General features: G+C 39.3%; 1 protein-coding gene across 1 annotated transcript in view; it reads right to left on the bottom strand.

The window, feature by feature from the left end:
* Window positions 1–1,585: 1,585 nt before the first annotated feature.
* Window positions 1,586–22,487, bottom strand: part of LOC126412188 (integrator complex subunit 6-B) — a 34,513-nt gene continuing 13,611 nt past the window's right edge. The window contains exons 5-15 of the mRNA XM_050081672.1: window positions 21,303–21,434; window positions 20,113–20,240; window positions 19,563–19,730; window positions 19,278–19,430; window positions 16,010–16,237; window positions 15,505–15,799; window positions 5,243–5,443; window positions 5,023–5,159; window positions 3,558–3,984; window positions 2,778–3,158; window positions 1,586–2,667 (exon numbers count right to left, since the gene is read on the bottom strand). Of these exons, the coding sequence (XP_049937629.1) occupies window positions 2,450–2,667; window positions 2,778–3,158; window positions 3,558–3,984; window positions 5,023–5,159; window positions 5,243–5,443; window positions 15,505–15,799; window positions 16,010–16,237; window positions 19,278–19,430; window positions 19,563–19,730; window positions 20,113–20,240; window positions 21,303–21,434 (2,468 nt within the window). The 3' untranslated portion in view covers window positions 1,586–2,449. The remainder of the gene's footprint in view (window positions 2,668–2,777; window positions 3,159–3,557; window positions 3,985–5,022; window positions 5,160–5,242; window positions 5,444–15,504; window positions 15,800–16,009; window positions 16,238–19,277; window positions 19,431–19,562; window positions 19,731–20,112; window positions 20,241–21,302; window positions 21,435–22,487) is intronic.

The raw sequence follows: 22,487 nt of genomic DNA, 5'->3' as shown, positions 1-22,487 counted from the left end.
ACCCAAGCACCAGGATGAGACACATCCACCTGTTGCAAGGCTAAGCAAGATTAAACTTTCTAACAAATTAAAACTGTATACATGAGCTCAATCAGAAAACAGTTTTAATTTGTCACAAAGTTTCTGCACACCACGCACGCACGCGCGCACACACACGTACACATGCGCACACCAGTTCCACAGTAATTAGTTACAACAGTTTGGTGAATTGTTTTCTGCTGGGGAATTAACGTTTTTCTGTTTGGAATTTATGAACTTACTTACGCATCTTCTGAGTGGGGCATTCATCCCTTAAATTCAACACAGGAAACAAAATACTTTACAGCTGTCATATCCACTTCATTGGACCCAGAATTCCCCAGCAAGAAAGTAAAAGTAATAGACTGCTTTATCTGGTAAGCTTTATGAACAATTCGTATTTCAAATCTCTGAAGTTGTTTCTTCGGCAAAGCATTTTTAACATAAGTGACATTCTCCTCATGAAAGAGCGTTTTTAACTTTTTTCATTTACAATAGTTCATATGCTTTGTGCAGTATTTGGTGGTTATATTGTTTTACATTTTGAAAGTTATCTACCCAGAGCTTTGACCTCTCTCTAATTTGTAGTGTGAGGACTCTGACCCCACACAATCCACAGTAATAATTTTATGCAAAGTATGTGTGATTCAAAAGAGTTCGAACATGGCCAAGAAGTGTTTTGGCATTTGCTTTCAGTAGGTATTCAACAGATGACATCCATGTCATAATAAACTTTCTAATACTTATTATTCACATAAAATGTACCATACTCATTCTTCTCATACACGTGTTATGCTACTTAGTATTCCTGTAACTGCCAATTCTGCACTACCAACTGTGCACTTAATGTCTTCATGATTTTAGTTTAAGAACATTCCTTATTTGGATGTACTTCAATAGTAGTATGGGCTCATTTAAACTTGGCCTCTATATTTTGACTGTTAAAAATGGAATATCAGCTCCTTATTAACACACATTCAATGAATTTCTATTGCCCTTAAACCAATGCAGACCAAAAATTGTGACTACACAGGATGTCACGTTATCAATTAGAATGAAATATGTCTACTTTAAAATCTGTATGAACAGAAATCAACATATCAAGTTGATAACTTGTACAACATGTACCAATGTAGGAAAAATAAAATTTCATTGAGATCAGTGCTACCTCCATCAGGGCAAAATGCTATGTGTATCAGAGAATTTCTAGCCTATAACTTTACGATTCCATCAGAAATAAAATCTAGTTTTCTTAACAGAAAGTGTTTCGATGATAGAGAGTGATGTATTCATTCACTTCTTGATTTGGCTCAGTCCAAATTCACAACCAATACTTAGTAAAACAAGAATATGTCAAGAAGATATTCTGATCTTCCTGATAACACTACTGTAATTTACAATAAGGTCTTATGCAACAACTCCCTAACAACAACAACAACAACAAAAATATTCTATGATACTTGTGTGTTTGGTTATAAAATGGCTTAATTTTGCTACAGCAGCGAACTTACCTGTTGTTAGAAGTGGGAGACCAATAATGCCAAATCTGAAAAATAACTTACCACTCCATTCTATATGTGTAAAATAATAATTTAATACATTTGTAACAAATATTCACACTGGAATAAAATTCTCGGTACTGAAAGACAGTGTGATCCAGCACTTTTAAAACTATCAGCCAACTGATAAAAAAAAAAAGAGTCCTATTACTTCTTCTTCAACACTCTCCCTTGTTTAAAGCATGATCGGGGGTGACATCTCGATTTTAAACATTGTTGAAACACACAACACAAAGATCGCTATAACAATGTCCAATCTCACCATGACCTCAGAACAGCACAACAAAATAGTAAATTCAACAAGTTAAAAACCTATCAAAAACAACAACAGACACACTTTTGTACAGGTTTGGCACTGAGTGCCCACAAAAATCTATGTTATCAGACAATCTTTTTCTACGTACATCCTACTGGTGGTTTTTACAAAAAATACCCGTTTAATGTTATATGCAGTGTTTGAGGAAAGATGAACTGTTTTTAATGCTGCTTTTCAATGTAACTTCACGTTGAGGGATCTGAAATACATAAATACTGAAATTTTCTTTTGGTTTTTCTTTCACAGGCATTATGTAGAATTGCTTCTGTATTTAGAACAAATTAGATTTGTGTGATAACATATCAGTCCTAGTTTGTTGTGCTACTGCAAAAATAATGCCCAGAAAGACAACTTTTCCTTGGGAAATCAATTTTGGAGGCTACTGAACTTTATCCATAGTGACTGAGCAGACAGATCTCTGTTCCAAATACTACAATACTAAACATCAAAGGCAACAGTTTACTCCCTACAATAAATGGAGTACATACTTCACAAAATAGATCTCTTACTGCCATCTGAAAATGTGTAATAGATCTGTATAAAACTTTTTTTTTTTTCATCCTAATTTTGTCGCACCGTTATTATTCTGAGGATGAATCAATAACATGTTATGATTAGAGTTCGCAACCATTGTGTGCAAGAATTCTTCAAGCAAATTTGCTAATGTCCGTCGTTTAAAACGCAATGATTCATGGATCACTTCCCGCATCAGTTTCATTTTCACATTTAAGTCACCTTTCATAGTTTTTAGGTGGTTAAACAGGGGACCAAAATCTGTAACAGAAGTCATAAAGAGTAAAAATGTAAGTCCTTTATATATTATGCTTTATGTTGTTATAGGAGGCAAGAAGCCACTCAAATATTAACGTAACTATCATACTTACTTTTTCCTGGCCTACGCACTTCTTTGTACGCCAGAGTCCGCACTTTCATATTATGTCTCTTTATTTCAGCCAGTTCCTTCTTGCTCAATTCAGAATATGCAATACTTTTTTGTCCTTTGACTGATGGTTCTGGCCCTATAGTACCAAAGTGATTGCTACCTATCTGATTAGCACTGCTGAAGTTTTGATCTCTCATATCTGTATCTCCAAATGTCAAGTGATTTGTAAATGATGGGCTAGAAGGGGGAGATTGTCGCCTACTCAATGGAAACTGTTCTGATAAATGGTTTGTCAATGGCACAAGAACAGGAGGAGGTAAAGTTTCCTGCATAGGAGGTGAAACGCATCGTGGTCCCAAGTGTGGTGGTCCCCCATTTTCACCTACAAAATGAAAAATGATTTTAATTTATAAGACATAATTCAACATAACATTTGTAACTTCTGACCAACTGAGACTTACTTTGCACTTATTGAAACACTTGTCTGCTTTATCATGCACTTTACAATTTACTAGCTGTAAAATCATGAACAGTGATGCATTTCTGCACTCTGCAGTTATTTAGTATCTGGCATTTACTAACAAGATACATGGTACTACTACACATGTGAAGGAAAGCAGACCTTTGCTCATCTGCATGCCTAGGAGCTTGTTTTGCAACTACAGCAACCAGGGGAGAGGAGAGAGAGAGAGAGAGAGAGAGAGAGAGAGAGAGAGAGAGAGAGAGAGAGAGAATTTCTTATAACTAAATATCAACAGCACAGTTACACAGCTCAACTTACCGATGTCACCATTCACCATAACTAGCTTTGGTGGCCCTGATGCACCAATATCCTGACTGGAGAGATTAGAGTCATCATTTTCAGAGTCAGATATCACAGATGATGGGCGGTCTGGGAGAGGTAACATGGGTGTTAAAACGGGTGGTAAAGGATCTGCTGCAAACCCCGGAGTTGACCAAACATGTGCTGGAGAAGATGGCGGGCTACGAGAAGGAGATAGTGATGGCAATGGTGAAGATGGTCTGCGTACAACCACATCTTTTGGTATCGGACCAGGTTTCCTTTTACTGGGAGGTCTAGGTGATCCAGGGTCAATACCAGAATGAGAAGCAGTTCTTTTTGTACCACTCCGGTGAGATCCACTTGCACCATGTCCTCCACTGCCACTTCCAACAAGGTCTATGTCAGCTTCATCCACCATCATTCTCTGCATTACAAATATTTAAAAATTATTAATTTTCAATTTATCATCTAATTATGTTCTTACAAACATACTGTAAATTATTTGTTTTCAGAAATACAGGATGACTTCTCACTAGTTCATCAATCAACAATTAAAGATTAGACTTAAGGAGCAAAAACAAAATTTCTAATTACCTACAACTAGATAAAGCTCTTCTAACTAGATTAACACATGAGACTAAAGAAAATATTTCCTTAGGAAGCAGAAGCTGTGCAAAACAGATTTTGGTATTTATTACAAATAAGATATTTTTGCCTAAGCTACTAATGGAAAGAAATGTTCACACAATGCCTTTTTGCACCACCATACTTTCTACCTCAGCTTTTGGTTACACTAAGTAAAATTCATACATTATTAGCACCACTGTAACTCAATACACGAACATAAACAATGCTGTAAAGTATCTGGAAATGTTAACTGTAAAAGAAAGCAATATCTGAAGGAGGACATTGTTCTACCAGGCTGTATATTAAGTTCTTTATTCTACACTACAGGGTTTCAGATACAGCCTACTTTTAAGTGCACCTATAGCAACAGATGTGGATAATCGTCCTTGCCTCATCAAAAAATTGTGTGCCATGCATGTGCAAAACAAGGTTGTCAACATTCATTCATCACCTGACAGTTACGATTTACTGCACAATCACACTTACGTGTCAGTTAAATGAGCAAGTGTGTATAAGTGTGATGTATAGCAAAGCATTTCTCAATGGCCAACATTGATGACCATGTTGTGCATACATACACATGGCATGCAACTTTTTGATGAGGAGAGAAGGTTGTATTTACAGCTGTTGCTATAAGTGTGCTCAACAATGGGCCATGCCCAAAACCGGCAGGGCAGAATACTGTAATTTACTATACAGCCTGGCCTTTCAATTTTACTGAGGCTGTGGTGACCACCCACATGACAATAATCAAGTAGTATCTCCGTCCCAGGTAGGTACAAAATGCAAGGTGTTTTATTACAGTATCTTCAAGTCATAAAGAGTCAAACATTACCTTGTCAATCTTGAAGGGATTACCGAACATATGCTGTCGAACAGGTGTCGATTCAATTTCTCTCAACTGTGGTTGCATACGTTTCAAATACTCCTGATAGTTTCCCATCTGGCCGACAGGCATGCTATGGAGGTAATCTAGAAGGTGCAGGAGAAATAGGTTGTTAACTGATATGGGGGTTAATACAGCTGAGTAAAATACAGCTTACATACCTACTTACCATCATCCACAAGCTTTGTCTGTGCAGGGGAAGACTGAAGGAAATTAGCTCTCATACGAACCACTTGTTCCAGCAAACAGTGGCGAGGCACATCGAAAGGGTTTCGATAACTTTGGCGTCCTTTTTGATTCTTTCCCCTCGCCAAACCAACAACAAAACCACCAAATTCATTTAGTTGCTCCCGTAATGATGTAAATTTATCTGTGGAATAGCGATATAAATGAATTATGTCAGTAGATTCAGAAGCAACTACTTACAACCTAACCAAACAAAAGTAGAAGGCAATAAGGACATGAATTTGTTGATCTGGAATAATTAGTCAAATTTTTCAAAATAATACAGTTGATACATGACTCAAATCCTCTCTGCTCAATAGTTTAGCTTCTACCACTTAAAAAGTACTAATTTTTACATCAACACGATAAAAAACCCAGTCTTCCAATGCCTTATACACAGTAGGACGAGAATATCTGTATCTTCTCCTGTAACGAGGCATCTCACAATATGTCCGGTGCTGCTGACCCAGAAGACAAGAAACAAATTATTTAATTAGATAGATAAAAAATCTAATCACCAAGCGGCTGTAGGAACTACGCATAGAAGACAGTTGTAATTGGAAAGCTTTCGGAGCCAGTGGTTGCTCCTTCAGCCAGAAGGGTTGAAGGGGATGGAAGAGGGGTGAAGGAGAAGGACTGGAGAGGTCTAGGAAAAGGGGTAGATCTAGCGAAGTCACCCAGAATGGCAGGTCAGGGGAGACTTACCGTACAGGATGAGAAGGAAAGTTCCAAAAGCTTGCCAATTGCAACCGTCTTATGTATGTATTCCGCCGCAACTTCGTGAATAGATATTTTATCCATTTAATTAAATAATTTTGTCACAAAATAATTTATGATCATTACAGCTAATGACAGTAATATGTATCTTCAAATTATTATAAGCAAAATCACAAACTTCCGGAAAGATCACCTTGTAACATACCCTATTCTAAAGGAGGGATGTAGGCACAATTGGGCAAAAATGATATATTCTAAAAACAAAGATGATGTGACTTACCAAACGAAAGTGCTGGCAGGTCGATAGACACACAAAACAAACAATAGTTTTTTGAGGTGGACTATCCAATCTCCTGGTTTCCCACCTCCGGAAAGGCAACTCACTCACCCTTCACAACCTTTCCAACAAACCTCAACCTCCTCTCATTGCACACAAACCCAGTCTCTCCCATCTACTCAATCTCCCACTTCCAGCTCCACTTCCTCCATAACCTCAAAATTCCAATCAACACAATCTGGAACCGTAACACCCTAATTCAGTAGATAACCTTTCCTCCAAACCTCTCTCCCAATCCGAAACCTCTGTCCTATCCAAAGGCCTCACCTTCAGCCCCATTCCCAGATTCAACCGAACAGCCCTTGTCAAAGATTTACTGTCCTACACTCGTACTCTCTGCTGGAAATATCACTTTGCCACGAAGAAAAATGATCCTAATCCTACTCCTAATGATCCAAATCCCCAAGACACTATCCAAATTGAACCCTGCCTGGAACAGTTCCGTCCTCCGTCACAGCGGGACCCACCTCTTCTTCCTCAAAATCACCCTCTCCAAACCTTCCAGGAATTTCGACTTCCAGCCTTGCCTCTCAATCCTTCTTAAAAAACCTTAATCCTACTCCCAACATCACCACTGCTGAAGCCCAGGCTATCCGTGATCTGAAGGCTGACCGATCCATCGTCATTCTTCCGGCGGACAAGGGTTCCACGACCGTGGTACTTTATTGTCGGGAGTATGTGGCTGAGGGACTGCGTCAGCTTTCAGACAACACCACATACAAAGTTTGCCAAGGTAATCCCATTCCTGATGTCCAGGCGGAGCTTCAAGGAATCCTCAGAACCTTAGGCCCCCTACAAAACCTTTCACCTGACTCCATCAACCTCCTGACCCCACCGACACCCCGCACCCCTACCTTCTACCTTCTTCCTAAAATTCACAAACCCAATCATCTCGGCCGCCCCATTGCAGCTGGTTACCAAGCCCCCACAGAACGTATCTCTGCCTATGTAGATCAACACCTTCAACCCATTACATGCAGTCACCCATCCTTCATCAAAGACACCAACCACTTTCTCGAACGCCTGGAGTCCTTACCCAATCTGTTACCCCCGGAAACCATCCTTGTAACCATTGATGCCACTTCCTTATACACAAATATTCCACATGTCCAGGGCCTCGCTGCGATGGAGCACTTCCTTTCACGCCGATCACCTGCCACCCTACCTAAAACCTCTTTCCTCATTACCTTAGCCAGCTTCATCCTGACCCACAACTTCTTCAGTTTTGAAGGCCAGACATACCAGCAATTAAAGGGAACAGCCATGGGTACCAGGATGGCCCCCTCGTACGCCAACCTATTCATGGGTCGCTTAGAGGAAGCCTTCTTGGTTACCTAGGCCTGCCAACCCAAAGTTTGGTACAGATTTATTGATGACATCTTCATGATCTGGACTCACAGTGAAGAAGAACTCCAGAATTTCCTCTCCAACCTCAACTCCTTTGGTTCCATCAGATTCACCTGGTCCTACTCCAAATCCCATGCCACTTTCCTTGACGTTGACGTCCATCTGTCCAATGGCCAGCTTCACACGTCCGTCCACATCAAACCCACCAACAAGCAACAGTACCTCCATTATGACAGCTGCCACCCATTCCACATCAAACGGTCCTTTCCATACAGCCTAGGTCTTCATGGCAAACGAATCTGCTGCAGTCCGGAATCCCTGAACCATTACACCAACAACCTGAAAACAGCTTTCGCATCCCGCAACTACCCTCCCGACCTGGTACAGAAGCAAATAACCAGAGCCACTTCCTCATCCTCTCAAACCCAGAACCTCCCACAGAAGAAACACAAAAGTGCCCCACTTGTGACAGGATACTTTCCGGGACTGGATCAGACTCTGAATGTGGCTCTCCAGCAGGGATACGACTTCCTCAAATCCTGCCCTGAAATGAGATCCATCCTTCATGAAATCCTCCCCACTCCACCAAGAGTGTCTTTCCGCCGTCCACCTAACCTTCGTAACCTCTTAGTTCATCCCTATGTAATCCCCAAACCACCTTCCCTACCCTCTGGTTCCTACCCTTGTAACCGCCCCCCGGTGTAAAACCTGTCCCATGCACCCTCCCACCACCACCTACTCCAGTCCTGTAACCCGGAAGGTGTACACGATCAAAGGCAGAGCCAAGTGTGAAAGCACCCACGTGATTTACCAACTGACCTGCCTACACTGTGACGCATTCTATGTGGGAACGACCAGCAACAAACTGTCCATTCGCATGAATGGACACAGGCAGACAGTGTTTGTTGGTAATGAGGATCACCCTGTGGCTAAACATGCCTTTGTGCACGGCCAGCACATCTTGGCACAGTGTTACACCGTCCGGGTTATCTGGATACTTCCCACTAACACCAACCTATCCGAACTCCGGAGATGGGAACTTGCTCTTCAATATATCCTCTCTTCCCGTTATCCACCAGGCCTCAATCTCCGCTAATTTCAAGTTGCCGCCACTCATACCTCACCTGTCATTCAACAACATCTTTGTCTCTGCACTTCCGCCTCGACTGACATCTCTGCCCAAACTCTTTGTCTTTATATATGTCTGCTTGTGTCTGTATATGTGTGGATGGATATGTGTGTGTGTGCGAGTGTATACCCGTCCTTTTTTCCCCCTAAGGTAAGTCTTTCCGCTCCCGGGATTGGAATGACTCCTTACCCTCTCCCTTAAAACCCAAATCCTTTCGTCTTTCCCTCTCCTTCCCTCTTACCTGACGAAGCAACCGTTGGCTGCGAAAGCTAGAATTGTGTGTGTATGTTTGTGTTTGTGCCTATATATATATATATATATATATATATATATATATATATATATATATATATATAAAAAAAACAAAGATGAGGTGACTTACCGAACGAAAGCGCTGGCAGGTCGATAGACACACAAACAGACACACAAAATTCAAGCTTTCGCAACAAACTGTTGCCTCATCAGGAAAGAGGGAAGGAGAGGGGAAGACGAAAGGAAGTGGGTTTTAAGGGAGAGGGTAAGGAGTCATTCCAGTCCCAGGAGCGGAAAGACTTACCTTAGGGGGAAAAAAGGACAGGTATACACTCGCACACACGCACATATCCATCCAAACATACAGACACAAGCAGACATCTTGGTGTTTCATCAGTTGTAAGTGTTGACACAGGATAAGTTTTGGATTTGCAGGTGATGTCCCAATATTGTTCTATTTGTGAAAAGAGGAAGACGTTACACAATACAGAAAGAGAGAGGCAATGGCAAATAAAACACCAAATAATTTGCAACAAGAATGAAATTAATATTTCATTGGAGCAAAATGAGGCATGGAGTCAGATATGTGAAATATCTTGGTGACAGAGATTCTCATGCTTTCAAATCTGTTGTAGAAAGCAAGTCATATGGAAATGGATGGAACATTAAAAAGCTAGTGTGTGTCGGGCATATTCAGAAGAGGATGGGCGGGAGACTTCTGAAACTGAAATAAGAACAAAAAGGTGTAAAACTCAAAGACAGAAAGTACTGGGTGAGCCACAACACCTGACTGACAAAGAGATCCACAATTTGCAAATATATTATGGCAATGCAATAAGGCCAAACACTCTAGATTTAAGGCAATGCAGAAGGCAGCATGGGCAATAATTTTTCACAAGTTGTCAACTGATGAGGAGCCAGTACATGAATTGTGAGATATATCCTGGTGCAAATATAAGCAGACAAAAGCAGAAAACAAAACCTACTCACATAAATCGTCTTCCTGAAGCAGTCTTAAAATACCATAAAGCTAACATTCCAGTTTCTAGCTTATCCAGATTTGTTAAAGAAATGTACCCATGGTGGAACACAAAACCCGAATGAGAGCTTTAACAGTCTCATTTCGAAGAGATGCCCAAAAACAAAATTTAGCTTACCTACTGTTGTAAAAATTGCCACATATGATGCATGTCCAGTGTTCAATGATGGTAACATTGGAAGAATAAGGACCCTTGCTGGACTAGGATTTGTGGCAAGCTGCTTCACTGAGAAGTTACTGAAGAAGATAGATACGGTGCGTCTTGCATGTTCTGAACTGTGAAGGATATGGCCAAAAGGGCAAGAAGACCAAAGGTATGGTTATGGTCAACATTAAGGTATAAACCCTTATAAAATCTTCACGGTAAAGGATAACAGCCGAACAGTTGCAGGATAAAGATTTATTGAAATGATTGACCACGATTTCGATATATCTAAATATACCTTCATCAGAAGGAAAAATACACCTGAACAGGGAGACACCTTCATTAGCAAAAAACTTAGCAACATAACTGAGATAAAAGAAAAAAACGCACACTTACAGCTTTAAGAAAGGTGATAACCAGAACAGTATTACAAGCACAAAAACTTTTAGTCACTTAGTAAATTCACATCCTGCAGTGGAGGTGCTTAAAAGAATCGTGCCAAAGGCATCGTTAGTAGTTAAAATTAAAATATCGCCTCCATCAGTACAGCATATTTATGAAGATATAGTCGATGAGAACATGGCATACTATCAGTACTTAGCCTGTGCACTAGCGTGAAGAGGGTGTGGAAGCACTAGGGCAGACAGTTTCTACGAGAGAGGGCACTTGCGGTATGCGTAAGACACTCGCGCACATTAAAACCCGGGATACGTACTCATGCGTGTCAAAATTTTAAAGGTTATGCTACTTCAAACACTCTGTCTTAATAAATAAAACATATCAGAATCATTTAAAACACCTGCATACAATAGAAAATATGAACACCAATTTGCCTGTGTCCTAGTGTCAAGCAGGTGAAGCTTGCACTAAGGAACATATCCAACGAGAGAGGGCATTAGTATTATGCCTGAGAATCTTGTGCAAATTAAAGGCTAGGATATATACTAGCGAAAACGAACAAAATGTTGAAGTAAATCGAAACCATCTGTCATCATGAATAAAAAACATAACAGAATCACTTAAACCACACAAACAAATCAAAAACTGCGAACAACAATCATCAAAAATACGTAAAATCCCAACAAGACTGGAAAGGAGCATCTCACCAGCATCAACAGACAAGAAAACTAGCTTTTAGTCAGCCAGACTATATTACGTTAAGAGTCCTAGTGCTTCCGCACCCTCTTCACACTAGTTCACAGGCTAAGTACTGATAGTATGTAGTTTGCATGTTTGCATTTACCATCTCTTCATAAATATGCTGTACTAATGGAGGTGATATTTTAATTTTAACTATTGACGACACCTTTGGTACGATTGTTTTAAGCACCTCCATTGCAGGATGTGAATTTGGTTAAGTGACTAAAAGTTTTTGTGCTTGTAATACTTTGGTAATTTTCATGGTACTTAAAGCTATAAGTGTTTCATTTTTTCTTGTATCTCAGTTATGTTGCTGACCTTTTTGCTAATGAAGGTATCTCCCTGTTCAGGAGTATTTTCACTTCTGATGAAGGTATATTTAGATATATTGAAACTGTGGTCAAGGATTCTAATAAATCTTTATCCTACAACTGTTTGGCTGTTACCATTTACCGTGAAGATTTTCAACAGTTGCTGCTTCAGCCATGTTCAAATTTTTGACTTATAAAATCTTTTATGTGCATTTCCTGGAACTTTCATTCTTCAGTGTATAAGGAACATTTTCCTCTGAACCACTGGAGACAGAAAAATGAAATTTTCTGCACACTTTGTTCATAGTATAACACAACTTCCTGTGTTACAAATTTTTTCTACTTGTATTCTGTCAAAATTATCTACTTTTCTGTGATACTGAAATGGTTTTGTTTCATACACAATTTTTTAAAATAAATTGTTAAGAGCTCTAAAACTGATATTAAAAAATTTGTTCCATATGTTTGCTTATCTGATTACTAAGAACTACCTACAACAATATGAAAGTTATAAGTAAAGTAATTTTTGTGAAAATGTTCCTTGTGTGATAGCATGTGTTGCAAAAATTTTCCAATTTTTTTGAGGAAAAATTTGAGAAAATTCCAGAATGTACCCCAAACATAATTACCTCAAATGCAAAATTTGGTTCTATTATCTTTCAAACATCAAAAACCATGTTAGGTTATGTAAACACATCCATTTTCTCCTATGTCCCTCCAACACCCACAGAGCCATTTTACACATTCCTTGTCCCCAATATCTCTCTTCCATAGTAGATTTGGTGAACCCAGTGCAATTATGCAACAAAACTTTTAAAATAATTCTGTTGCATGGAAAAAAATTTTATGACTTTTCAATTATCAATGAGTATTTACTAATAAACTTGCTTGTAAATGACTGTTTATATTAAATTTCCTGTAAGGTTAAGTGTACGTAAGGGCAAATAGGAATATTAACTTAATTAAATGAAGGAGAAAAAAATATGAAGATGGAGGCACTGGGTGCAAACAGAAACTCGGTACACAGAAAACCACAATTGAGGGGGGCGGGGAGGGAGAGGGGGAGGGGGTCCAGTGCTTCCTCTGCCACGGGATGGGACACGTGGCTCGCCACTGTTCTTTTCCCGAGGCATATGTGAAGTGCGCTGGCGCCCACGCAAGTAAGCTCTACCCACTTCCGAGGACGCGCACACCAAAGTGTGCGAACTGCGGCAGCCCGCATGTGGCGAGAATCGCGGCTGTGAAGTATTCAAAGCCGCGGTTGCTCACCAGCACGGGCAGAAGGCACAGAAGTCTGCCAGCCTCTCCCTCAGCTGTTCGCGCCCAGGTGCAAAACCGGCGAGGCAGCAGGCAACAGCGAGGTCGACGATGGCAGCTGCAGGTGCCAACGACGCCCCCACCACTGTGGGGAACAGAAGAAGGCGCATCCGCGCCGGCAAACGTGCTTGCGAGGGCACACCTGAGGACGAGCGCGTGGACTCCCTCAAGGGGAAAATGCGCAAAGAAGACAACACAACAACGGGTGAAGGCAGGAGTGGCAACACGGCAGCCACTGCCTGTCACTCTGCTGCGCCAAGGCAAGGCGCTGCAACTGCAGCGCAAGAAGAAACCCTGGTTGCAGCTGTCACTGCACTGTCTGCGGCAATCGACAAGGTCGCACATCTTGCCAACACGTTGCAGCGTGTTGCAGAGGCAATGATGACGGCCACACCAGCAGCCGCCAAACAGCCGCCACAGGAGGCGCACCGTCCGCGCCGGGAGAAGCCAGCACAGTTGCCCGCACATGCGGGCAACAGAGAAGACCTGAAATACTTGAGAAGGGCAACGAGACGACACAAAAGATAAAAGAAGAATCAACCACCACATCAAAAATGAAGACTTGGAGGTGATGCAGGGGGATCTAGCAAGAACTTCTCACATCCAGGGGAAGAAAGGGTCTCTGTTGAAGATGCTCTAGAGCACGTGCGCGCTACAGAAAAAAGATCTGATCATAAGACACGCTTTGCCTGGAAATGCTAAATGTACTTCTGTGGATGCCCGATTTAAGAAATAGAATCCACTAATTTTACCTGATCTGTAAAATATGATAAAATAATAAGAGCAACTAATCTTTGCACCGACAGAACAGGGATTGGGTTGGGTTGTTTGAGGAAGGAGACCAGACAGCGAGGTCATCGGTCTCATCGGATCAGGGAAAGATGGGGAAGGAAGTCGGCCGTGCCCTTTCAGAGGAACCATCCCGGCATTTGCCTGGAGTGATTTAGGGAAATCACGGAAAACCTAAATCAGGATGGCCGGACGCAGGATTGAACCGTCGTCCTCCCAAATGCGAGTCCAGTGTCTAACCACTGCGCCACCTCGCTCGGTACAGAACAGGGAAAGACAGTTTCTAAGCATAATTTTTTTTTTCAGGTGTTTCAAACAAGCTGAAGATTTATAAAACTGTATGTGCCAATGCACACTACAATGACTAATGCTGAAATGTGTTCTTCCTTCTCCAAAGTCCCTTTGGGAAGATGTGCTTTTACAAAAAACATTAGGTGAGAATTATTGGCACAATTATGGAATTGTGCAGTATTTCAGAGTAAACACAATTTTTAAGACTTTTATGCGCAAAATACTAAAACTACTGGAAATAGCACAGACAAAAAGCAGGAAACCCTTCTGTGAACCACATACTGTGAAGAGCAAATTCTAGTACAACTGACACACACTACAGTTATATTCTACAAGCACTGTGTTTTCACAAAATGAAGGAGAATGAGCAGCATATGGACTACATTATACTAAGGGGTCATTTATGTACTAAACTAGATGATGTGCACATATACAACAACAAAATACTTTACTAAACCCACCATCCAATAGCTTTTGCAGCTGTATTAATCTTAATTTATGGAACACATATTTAGGCCCTACCCAAGATAGCCTTCCCTGTCTGTCAGTCACTCCCCAATCAATTAGCACAAGAAGACCAGAGCGGATTCTACCCAGGTTCCTTAAGCCAAATAAAGAGCTACTTCAGTGCTTAAAGAACACCTCCTGGATGTAGCAGAAAAGCCTATGTAAAATTTAGCTATCATTAGCTTTCAGCTACTCAACTACTAACAGCAGATCTGTCCTGATTATGTTGCTATACTTCCTTTACAGATGATTCAAATATTCATTATAGCATACTTCATGTTTAAAAAAACCACCGTGAGAAATAATCGTGTTTCCTGTAGCATATCCCAATAAAATAAGCTGTGAAAGGTGAGAGTCAGAAAAATGAAAATTAAATTAAATGTCTTTCCTAGGGATTATATACAACCAATAATTACGGGCAATAAAAAACTGACAAAACAATGATTACACTAGCTGTAAGATTGATGTAGCAAAAATACTTCCTCTGGAGAGAGAACAAAGTAACAGAAAATATGAAAGATTGGATGAATACTCCAAATTTCACATTGTCACTGTAAGCCTATCTGTTTTAATAGTTCAGAAGCATTATTTACTTTGTAATTGATATAACAAACTCATAGCTCAGCAATAAAGTACTGACAGGATTTAATTACAAATTTTGCCATCCAAAACTGGGTGACAATAAGCAAGCCAACTAAATAATAACTGTAAGCATCAGTTACTCAACACTGATAGGAGTTCACCTCATGCCAACAACAATGAATTATTAATGTTTGTTATGTGAAACACGCACTGCTAAGGAAAAAATAATCATTTTCCAACTTGTTCAAACAGTTGGTATGGTGACACTTTATCCATTAGTGTAAACCTAATTGGAAATATTACCTTGAAGCAGAGGATGTGATACAAGATCCTTCTTGAGAGAAGATCTAGCGGTAACTCTTATTCCCTCCGTTATTGACGCTGACGGAGAAGACAGACCTTTCCCACTATTATTTACATTTGCTGCCTTACTTCCAACTTCACTGCAAAGTCGATCAAACTCAATTTTTGCTTGATTCTTTAGTCGTTTCAAGTAATTCAATACACTATAACTAAGTGAATTGTCTAGTGTATCTGGAATCAGTGTCTGTACAAGATTGCCTGGTACATTCATCCGAGTTAATGCTCTTCTTAATGGCTAAAGAAAAAAGTAAATACATTAGAACCATAAGAAAATTGAACAAAAAAGACAATCAATCAACCAACCCTCATAAAAAGTGTACATATTTTCCTCTGCAATGGGTAACAGATAATTACAAAAGAAGTAAGACTATAAAAACAAAGACAGAAACTGATACAGAACTCCACTACAATGGCAACAACAACAAAAATCAACTCTGTTACTTACGCCAGCATAGTACGAAGGCATTGTGCGCATGTAGCTTTGGAATTGTATGCGCCATTCATTTGTTGGTTTCATTCGATGTACTTTAATTAGCTCGTCCAATAAAGGCAACAATACTGGGTAATTATAAGGCATGACAAACAAGTTCACACATGTAAGATGTGTACTTGCTTTCAGGTACCCAAATGGATGACCAACTTCTGAATTTTTGTAGCTGTTTGCTACGAACACCTGCAAAAAATTTACAAGATAAATTAACAAACACAATATAAAATGCAGGCTAGAAAATAAATGAATAATATCTAGAATCAAGGAATATGTTAATATCTAATAACAATAATGTTGGTAAAGATAAGACTGCTACTTACTGCAAAGAAGACACATCAAGTTGGAGACAGGCACAACTGAAAGACACTCTCACACAGCTTTCAACCACTGCCTTTATCACCATTCATACACAAAAGCAAGCAAGCGCACTTCAAGCGCACATGACCAACAACTCCGGCAGCTCAGGCCAGATTGCACCAAATAAAATTTTAGTGTCTGGCAATCTCTTCTGAAATTATTCATGTAGGACATACGGAAATGAACGTTCGTGAGCAAGATTAATATAAAAATGAAATAGACCCTTTCATAATGTGGTGAACATAGAAGATTATATGTGTAGATTGTGTGTCTTATTAATTGGGACTGGATCAATTGGGAGGGTGGGGGGTGAGGGGGGGGGGGGGGGGGGGGAAGAGTTTTGTCAGCCAGTTTGCTGAAAGACTGGATTTTGATACCAAACATCCTGAGACATCAAAGAGTAGTTAATTGATAACTGATGAAAGCATGGGAATAGTAATTTTAATTTATACTGTGAATCCTTTTTCAAACATTGAATATTTCTGTTACTTCACATGTTAACAGAACACCATTCAGGACACTTTTTGAATTTTTTTTAACTGAAGAAATATATTTCTCAACTGATTGTATGTTGTGTACCATTCACCCTAATATCATGTAGCGCAATATAGAGCTGCCCACTAAACAATGAAAGACAAGATTGCAAATGTGAAATGTCTGGAAAAAATGCAATTAATATAGAAGTCAGAAACTCCAGCTGATTCAACAAAATGTATAAAAACTGCTTGTCCAAAGTGGATGGAATCTAAATTAAGGATGTGGTTGCCTACACAATCAGAATCAAATATGACTTACAAACTGTATGTTCTTTCCGTCTTTAATATAATTTCTAATTCAAGATGCAATAGCTGTTTTATTATGTTAACAGGGCTGAAGTCTAGTTCAGGCCAGCAGCAGTAATGGCCGTGTTTCTCTACTTCTCATAGGTTGGCAATGCGTCAGCTTTGTGGAGCCAGTTGACTGATACTTTCACATAACCAATGAAAGGCGAGAAATGAGGCAATGAATTTCATGAGCTAATATAGAAATCATTCACATCTTCACTGTAGTCACAAATACTTGATGTTTTTCCTAATGTGCCACAAATTACTTTAGCGCGGTTAGGTTAGGACCCAATGGCACAGTTTCAATTGTTGTGAGTGAAAGAACAAGAAATTAAATTTGTAATGTTTATTGTCACAAATATTTGACCTTTTCTGAGGAAGTTATGAATTACAAGGGTGTGGTTGTGCTTGGTTAGACTAGAATGTGGTAATTTGGTTGAGCGTTGGTGAGGCCAACGAATGTGAAAGTTGAAACACCTGGTTTTAGTCACAGATTGATGTGTAGCTTAGCCCGAAATAACATTAGACTGAAATATGGCCGTTTTAGTCCAAAAATTAAATAATAATAATTATTATTATTATTTTTTATTTGTACAATAGTCCAACTGTATGGTAAAGCAATAAAGCATAAAATAGAAGCACAAATAACATAGTTGGGGGAGCAAAATGGGTTTAGAGCAGCATGCTCATGTGAAAATTGCACTATCACCTCAATACCTCACTACAAAGAAGCTGGAAACGGGAACAATAGTTCACTAAACTTTTTTGATCTGCAGAAGGCATATGACACAGCCCCAATAGTAAATTGTGGATAGCGATGCAAAATTTGTGTGTTTGTAGTTAAGGACATCCAGGCAATAAGAAACTTATATGATGGCGGCAACAGTGTGGTTAAAGTAGGTAACAACACTTCAAGAATTCTCCATAAATAAGGGTAGAAGACAAGGGTGCTCACTATGACACACTTTTTTGCAAGATTGGAAGTGGAAATGTCATGGAATGGGAATCCCTATGGGACAAGAACTTTTTACCTTTACTCTTTGCCAGTGACCAGACATGATAGGAAACAAAGAGGATTTCTGTAACACGTGCAAGAAATTGCACTAAGAATATGAAAATGGGGCCTGAAAAACACAAGAGATAGAATACGTGATAGTGGACGAAGATGACCAAGAAGATCTGGATGCACGATTCTAAAAAATGTATGTTCATTAAATTACTTGGGCATCACCTTCACAACAAATGTAAGAAGTGCAAGGCATGTCAAAAATAAAATTACATTAAGAAGAGGGATAGTTTACCAACTTAAGTTCTTGCTACAGAATGACAAAATTACAAAGAGAATGAAAGTCTTACTGTACAAGTCAATTGTAAACAAACAGTATCACCACATATGGCACTGAAATGTGGGAAGCTAACCAATTCAGAGAAAAATTAAGTCATGATACTTGAGATTATATTTCCAGCTCAGAAGTTGTCCCCTCTTCAAACTGGAACACACCAGAAACAACATAATATGGGAAATTACACAAGAAAGAGATACCATTCTTGATGCAATAGATAGCAAAATATTAATTTGATATGGCCAATGCCAATGGATGCATGACAACACATGGCCACAAAAGAATCGATTCTCTGACACCATCTGAGTGAAGGAAATGAGGAACACCACTTAGAAGATGGGAGCAGATGTTAAAGATGTAATGAATTCCAAGAGCCTTCATTTCTTCCTGTGTGAAGATTTTCGAGCGTGCGATATACTGACACGAGAATGTGACAGCAGTCCTTCAAAACATGTAGTTTGTCCTCTGATCCATCATTGGCTGGACCTAAGCAGGCTGAAACACCCTCTTTCCTTTCCATCACACCCTGTGGTGTGCGCTGATAACATTGCTGCACAAAACACTAAGTATACCATTGTCCCCAATCTAAACTTCAACTTCTTAACAATGTCATTTCTATAGCTATCCTTTACTATTACATCACTCTTGTGACTGGAACCACACAGAGCAAATTAACACTGGGGGGAAAAAGTGACTTACCTGCCAGCATATTGTTGGCTGCTTCCGAGCTAGTATGTATTGTGTCAATGGACTAGGTTCTAATTCATACTTATCAAATGGAAGGCTTTCTATGGCCATTGGTTCTTGACTAGTGCATGTAAATTTCACATTTGGATGAGCAGATCTTGGTGGCTGCCAGAGTAAAATAAAACATATAATGTGAAGAACTTGTGCAACATTCAATTTATACATATGTTAACACAAATCTGAATAAAATATGAAAGAACAAGTTTAGCCCACTTCAATTTATGTGCTTAAACATACCAGTGCTGAAGAACTAACATCAGGCCAAAACGACTCTGGTATTGGCCAAAATCCAACTGCAAATCCCTTCTGAGCAGACCGTGGAACATAAATCAGTCTTCTACAGGAATGCCAAGCAGTGCTGTTAGCAGGGGGTAGTGCGGGCATCAGGTTGTTCCCTGGCCTTATCTATGAAAATGTAAAACACAATGGGAAACATTACACAAAATATTCATCTAACTCTCCTGGAACTCTTATCAGTTTATATACACTTTAAAATGATTATACACAGCTTTGGAATTTCCTCTAAGGCTGTATCACGAATGTTATTTAATAACATATGCAAGTCAACATTTGGATAAAATCCTGATTGTTTCAGATTAATGCTATTATCACTAGAGATTCATGGCTCTGCTTTCATATTATTTATAATTATTTCCTATAATACAACAGACCATTTTTGTTAAGCATAAATTGTACATATAAAAATATTTCTATCTGTTAACACAGATAATTTCATTTGATCATCAGTAAAAATTAACCTCTAAATGCAATCACAAACTACACTTACTCCACTTTTGTTTGCATTTTCCTCTTCAGATAGAGATGAATATTCTCTATCCCAATCCTTTTCCATTCCATTCCTACTGTCTCCATCACCATCTAACAGTATTATGTCTGACTGGTCTGATTTACCACCTAAGTTGGAGAAAAACATTTCAAGTGAACATGAGTCTTTTTCAAATCACCACAAATACAGCTCATGTTTCTGACAACATGCTACAACATTCAGTATATATTTCTTTTTTTTCTCAGTCTTGTGATGCCACTAATACACTGACCACTGTGGCATGACAGGAAGTAATTGTTTTAATGTCCCACAGACGGCTTCCAGTCACTCAACCCTTGTGGCCAGTGTATTAGTGGCTCTACCATATTATAAATGTGACTATTATATGCCAAGATGCAAGTGTGTGAAAGCTGACTTAAGGAGAGAGCTGGATGGGTGTAGTATCTTGCGTCACAGCCGAGCAAAGTATTAATTTGTCACAGTTCACAGTGAATGATCAAGCATAATCAGTGTGTATACATCAGTTCAAAAGAAACATCTTAATGTAATTTACACCACAAGAAAGAAGTTTGTGCATACACACACGCATAGCATGTCCCAGCAATTCCATAACCGCAACAAATATGTGTAAAGCTTAAAAAGAAATTATTTGAATTCATTACATTCGAAATCTCTTAGTTAACTGTAAACTTCCAACCGGCAACAATATTTCCACTTTGTCTATTATCTCACCCCCCCTCCCCCATTTTCTTTCGCAAAGCTCCCCCAAAGACACTCTCCATTCACACTCAGAATCCCACTAGCTGCAACACTACCTTCCCCCTGCCCACTGTCTGTCTCCGCAGTTTAAACTACCACCTTGAACTGGAACATTTGATATCCTAGTTCATGTCACCATCCTTTGTAAACAGAAATATCCACCCCAAGTTCCATCATACCACACCCATAGTGGCATTCTGTTAACTTCTGAAATCTATCGTGCCCTTACTACTATCACTCCTATACAGTACATACATTCCAATACCTGCTTCTGCTCCACTCTTACCCATCCAGTACAGGCATTTCATATCACATTTCTCACAGCTAATGCAGGGCACAAACCAGTTCTCCAGCCATCGCAACTTTTTAAGAGAGCATCACAGACCAACTGTTTACTTACACTTCCACATTTGCATACAAATGCTTATTACCTTCATTTGTAACAGGCAGTGGATCAGGTCCAATCTTTTCGAAGTTGATAACGACACCACTTTGTACTTTTTGTACCAGACTGTCAATACACTGCATTAACATACGATGTGATGTTATACAGTATGAGCGCCCTGAAAACATAGCAAACAAGTAACATAGAAAAAACAACAGTTTTTGAAGTAGATTTATACAGCAAAATTTTCATTATACTACTATAAATTTCTTAGTTGTAATGTTTGCAGAAATCTATTATGAATGACAGGCACATCGACATTTTATTGCATTTATAAACAAGCGTATTTTATCTGTGTAAATTTGTGTTTGAGTCCTAATTATATAATTTAGAATGGGGTATCTACTTCTGGTGACTTCTGCAAACTAATACCGAAACTACATTATATATATTCCAATATGCAAGGGTGGTTTGATAAATCGTGTACAAAAGCAAGTGGGGGAAAAAAATTTTGTTTCACAAACTCATCATCTTCCTTCTCAGCGTAAGTCTCCTTTGAGCGATACACATTTGGTACAGTGATCCTCCAGCTTTTTCAATCCATAAAAAAAATAAAATAAAAAACAGATACTGTAAAATTCTGAAAAATAATTGTTGACTGCAACCATCACTTCCTCATTTGATGAAAATTACTTCCCAGCAAGCCAAAGCTTCAACTTGGGGAACAGGAATAATTCACTGGGGGTTAAGGAACCAATTCAAAGCTCTATTCACGCAATATTACCATTGTTATCACTGACGTGCAGGACTGTGCATTATTCTGGTGAAAAAGTACTTTTTTGCATGCCAATCTTGGTCTTTTTTAGCCAAAGTAAATTTCAAATGCTCCAACAATGAAGCATAATAGCTTTTTCCAAGTAAGCTATGAGGATTATTACTTGGGAATTCCAAGAAACTGGTCCTCACCGTACCAGGTGACAAAATGGTCTTAGCCTTCTTTTGGTCCACTATCATCAGCATTTGTCCATTGTTTTGACTGTCATTTCGACTCTGGTATGTAATGATGGAGCCAAGTATCATCAACAGTCACAAACTGGTGCACACCAACCCTCACTGCAGACAGTGTAACAAATGATTGTCTGCTACCTCCTTGACCATGTATTACGGGCAACACACTCACTACTGAATCATTTGACTGGAGACTTAAGGTCTCTGCTAGAAGGTAATGAAT

Source organism: Schistocerca serialis, chromosome 1 (assembly GCF_023864345.2).
Source record: "Schistocerca serialis cubense isolate TAMUIC-IGC-003099 chromosome 1, iqSchSeri2.2, whole genome shotgun sequence".
Lineage (NCBI taxonomy): Eukaryota > Metazoa > Arthropoda > Insecta > Orthoptera > Acrididae > Schistocerca > Schistocerca serialis.
Note: the sequence above shows the minus strand (reverse complement) of the source record. Positions and strands in the feature narration are given on the sequence as shown.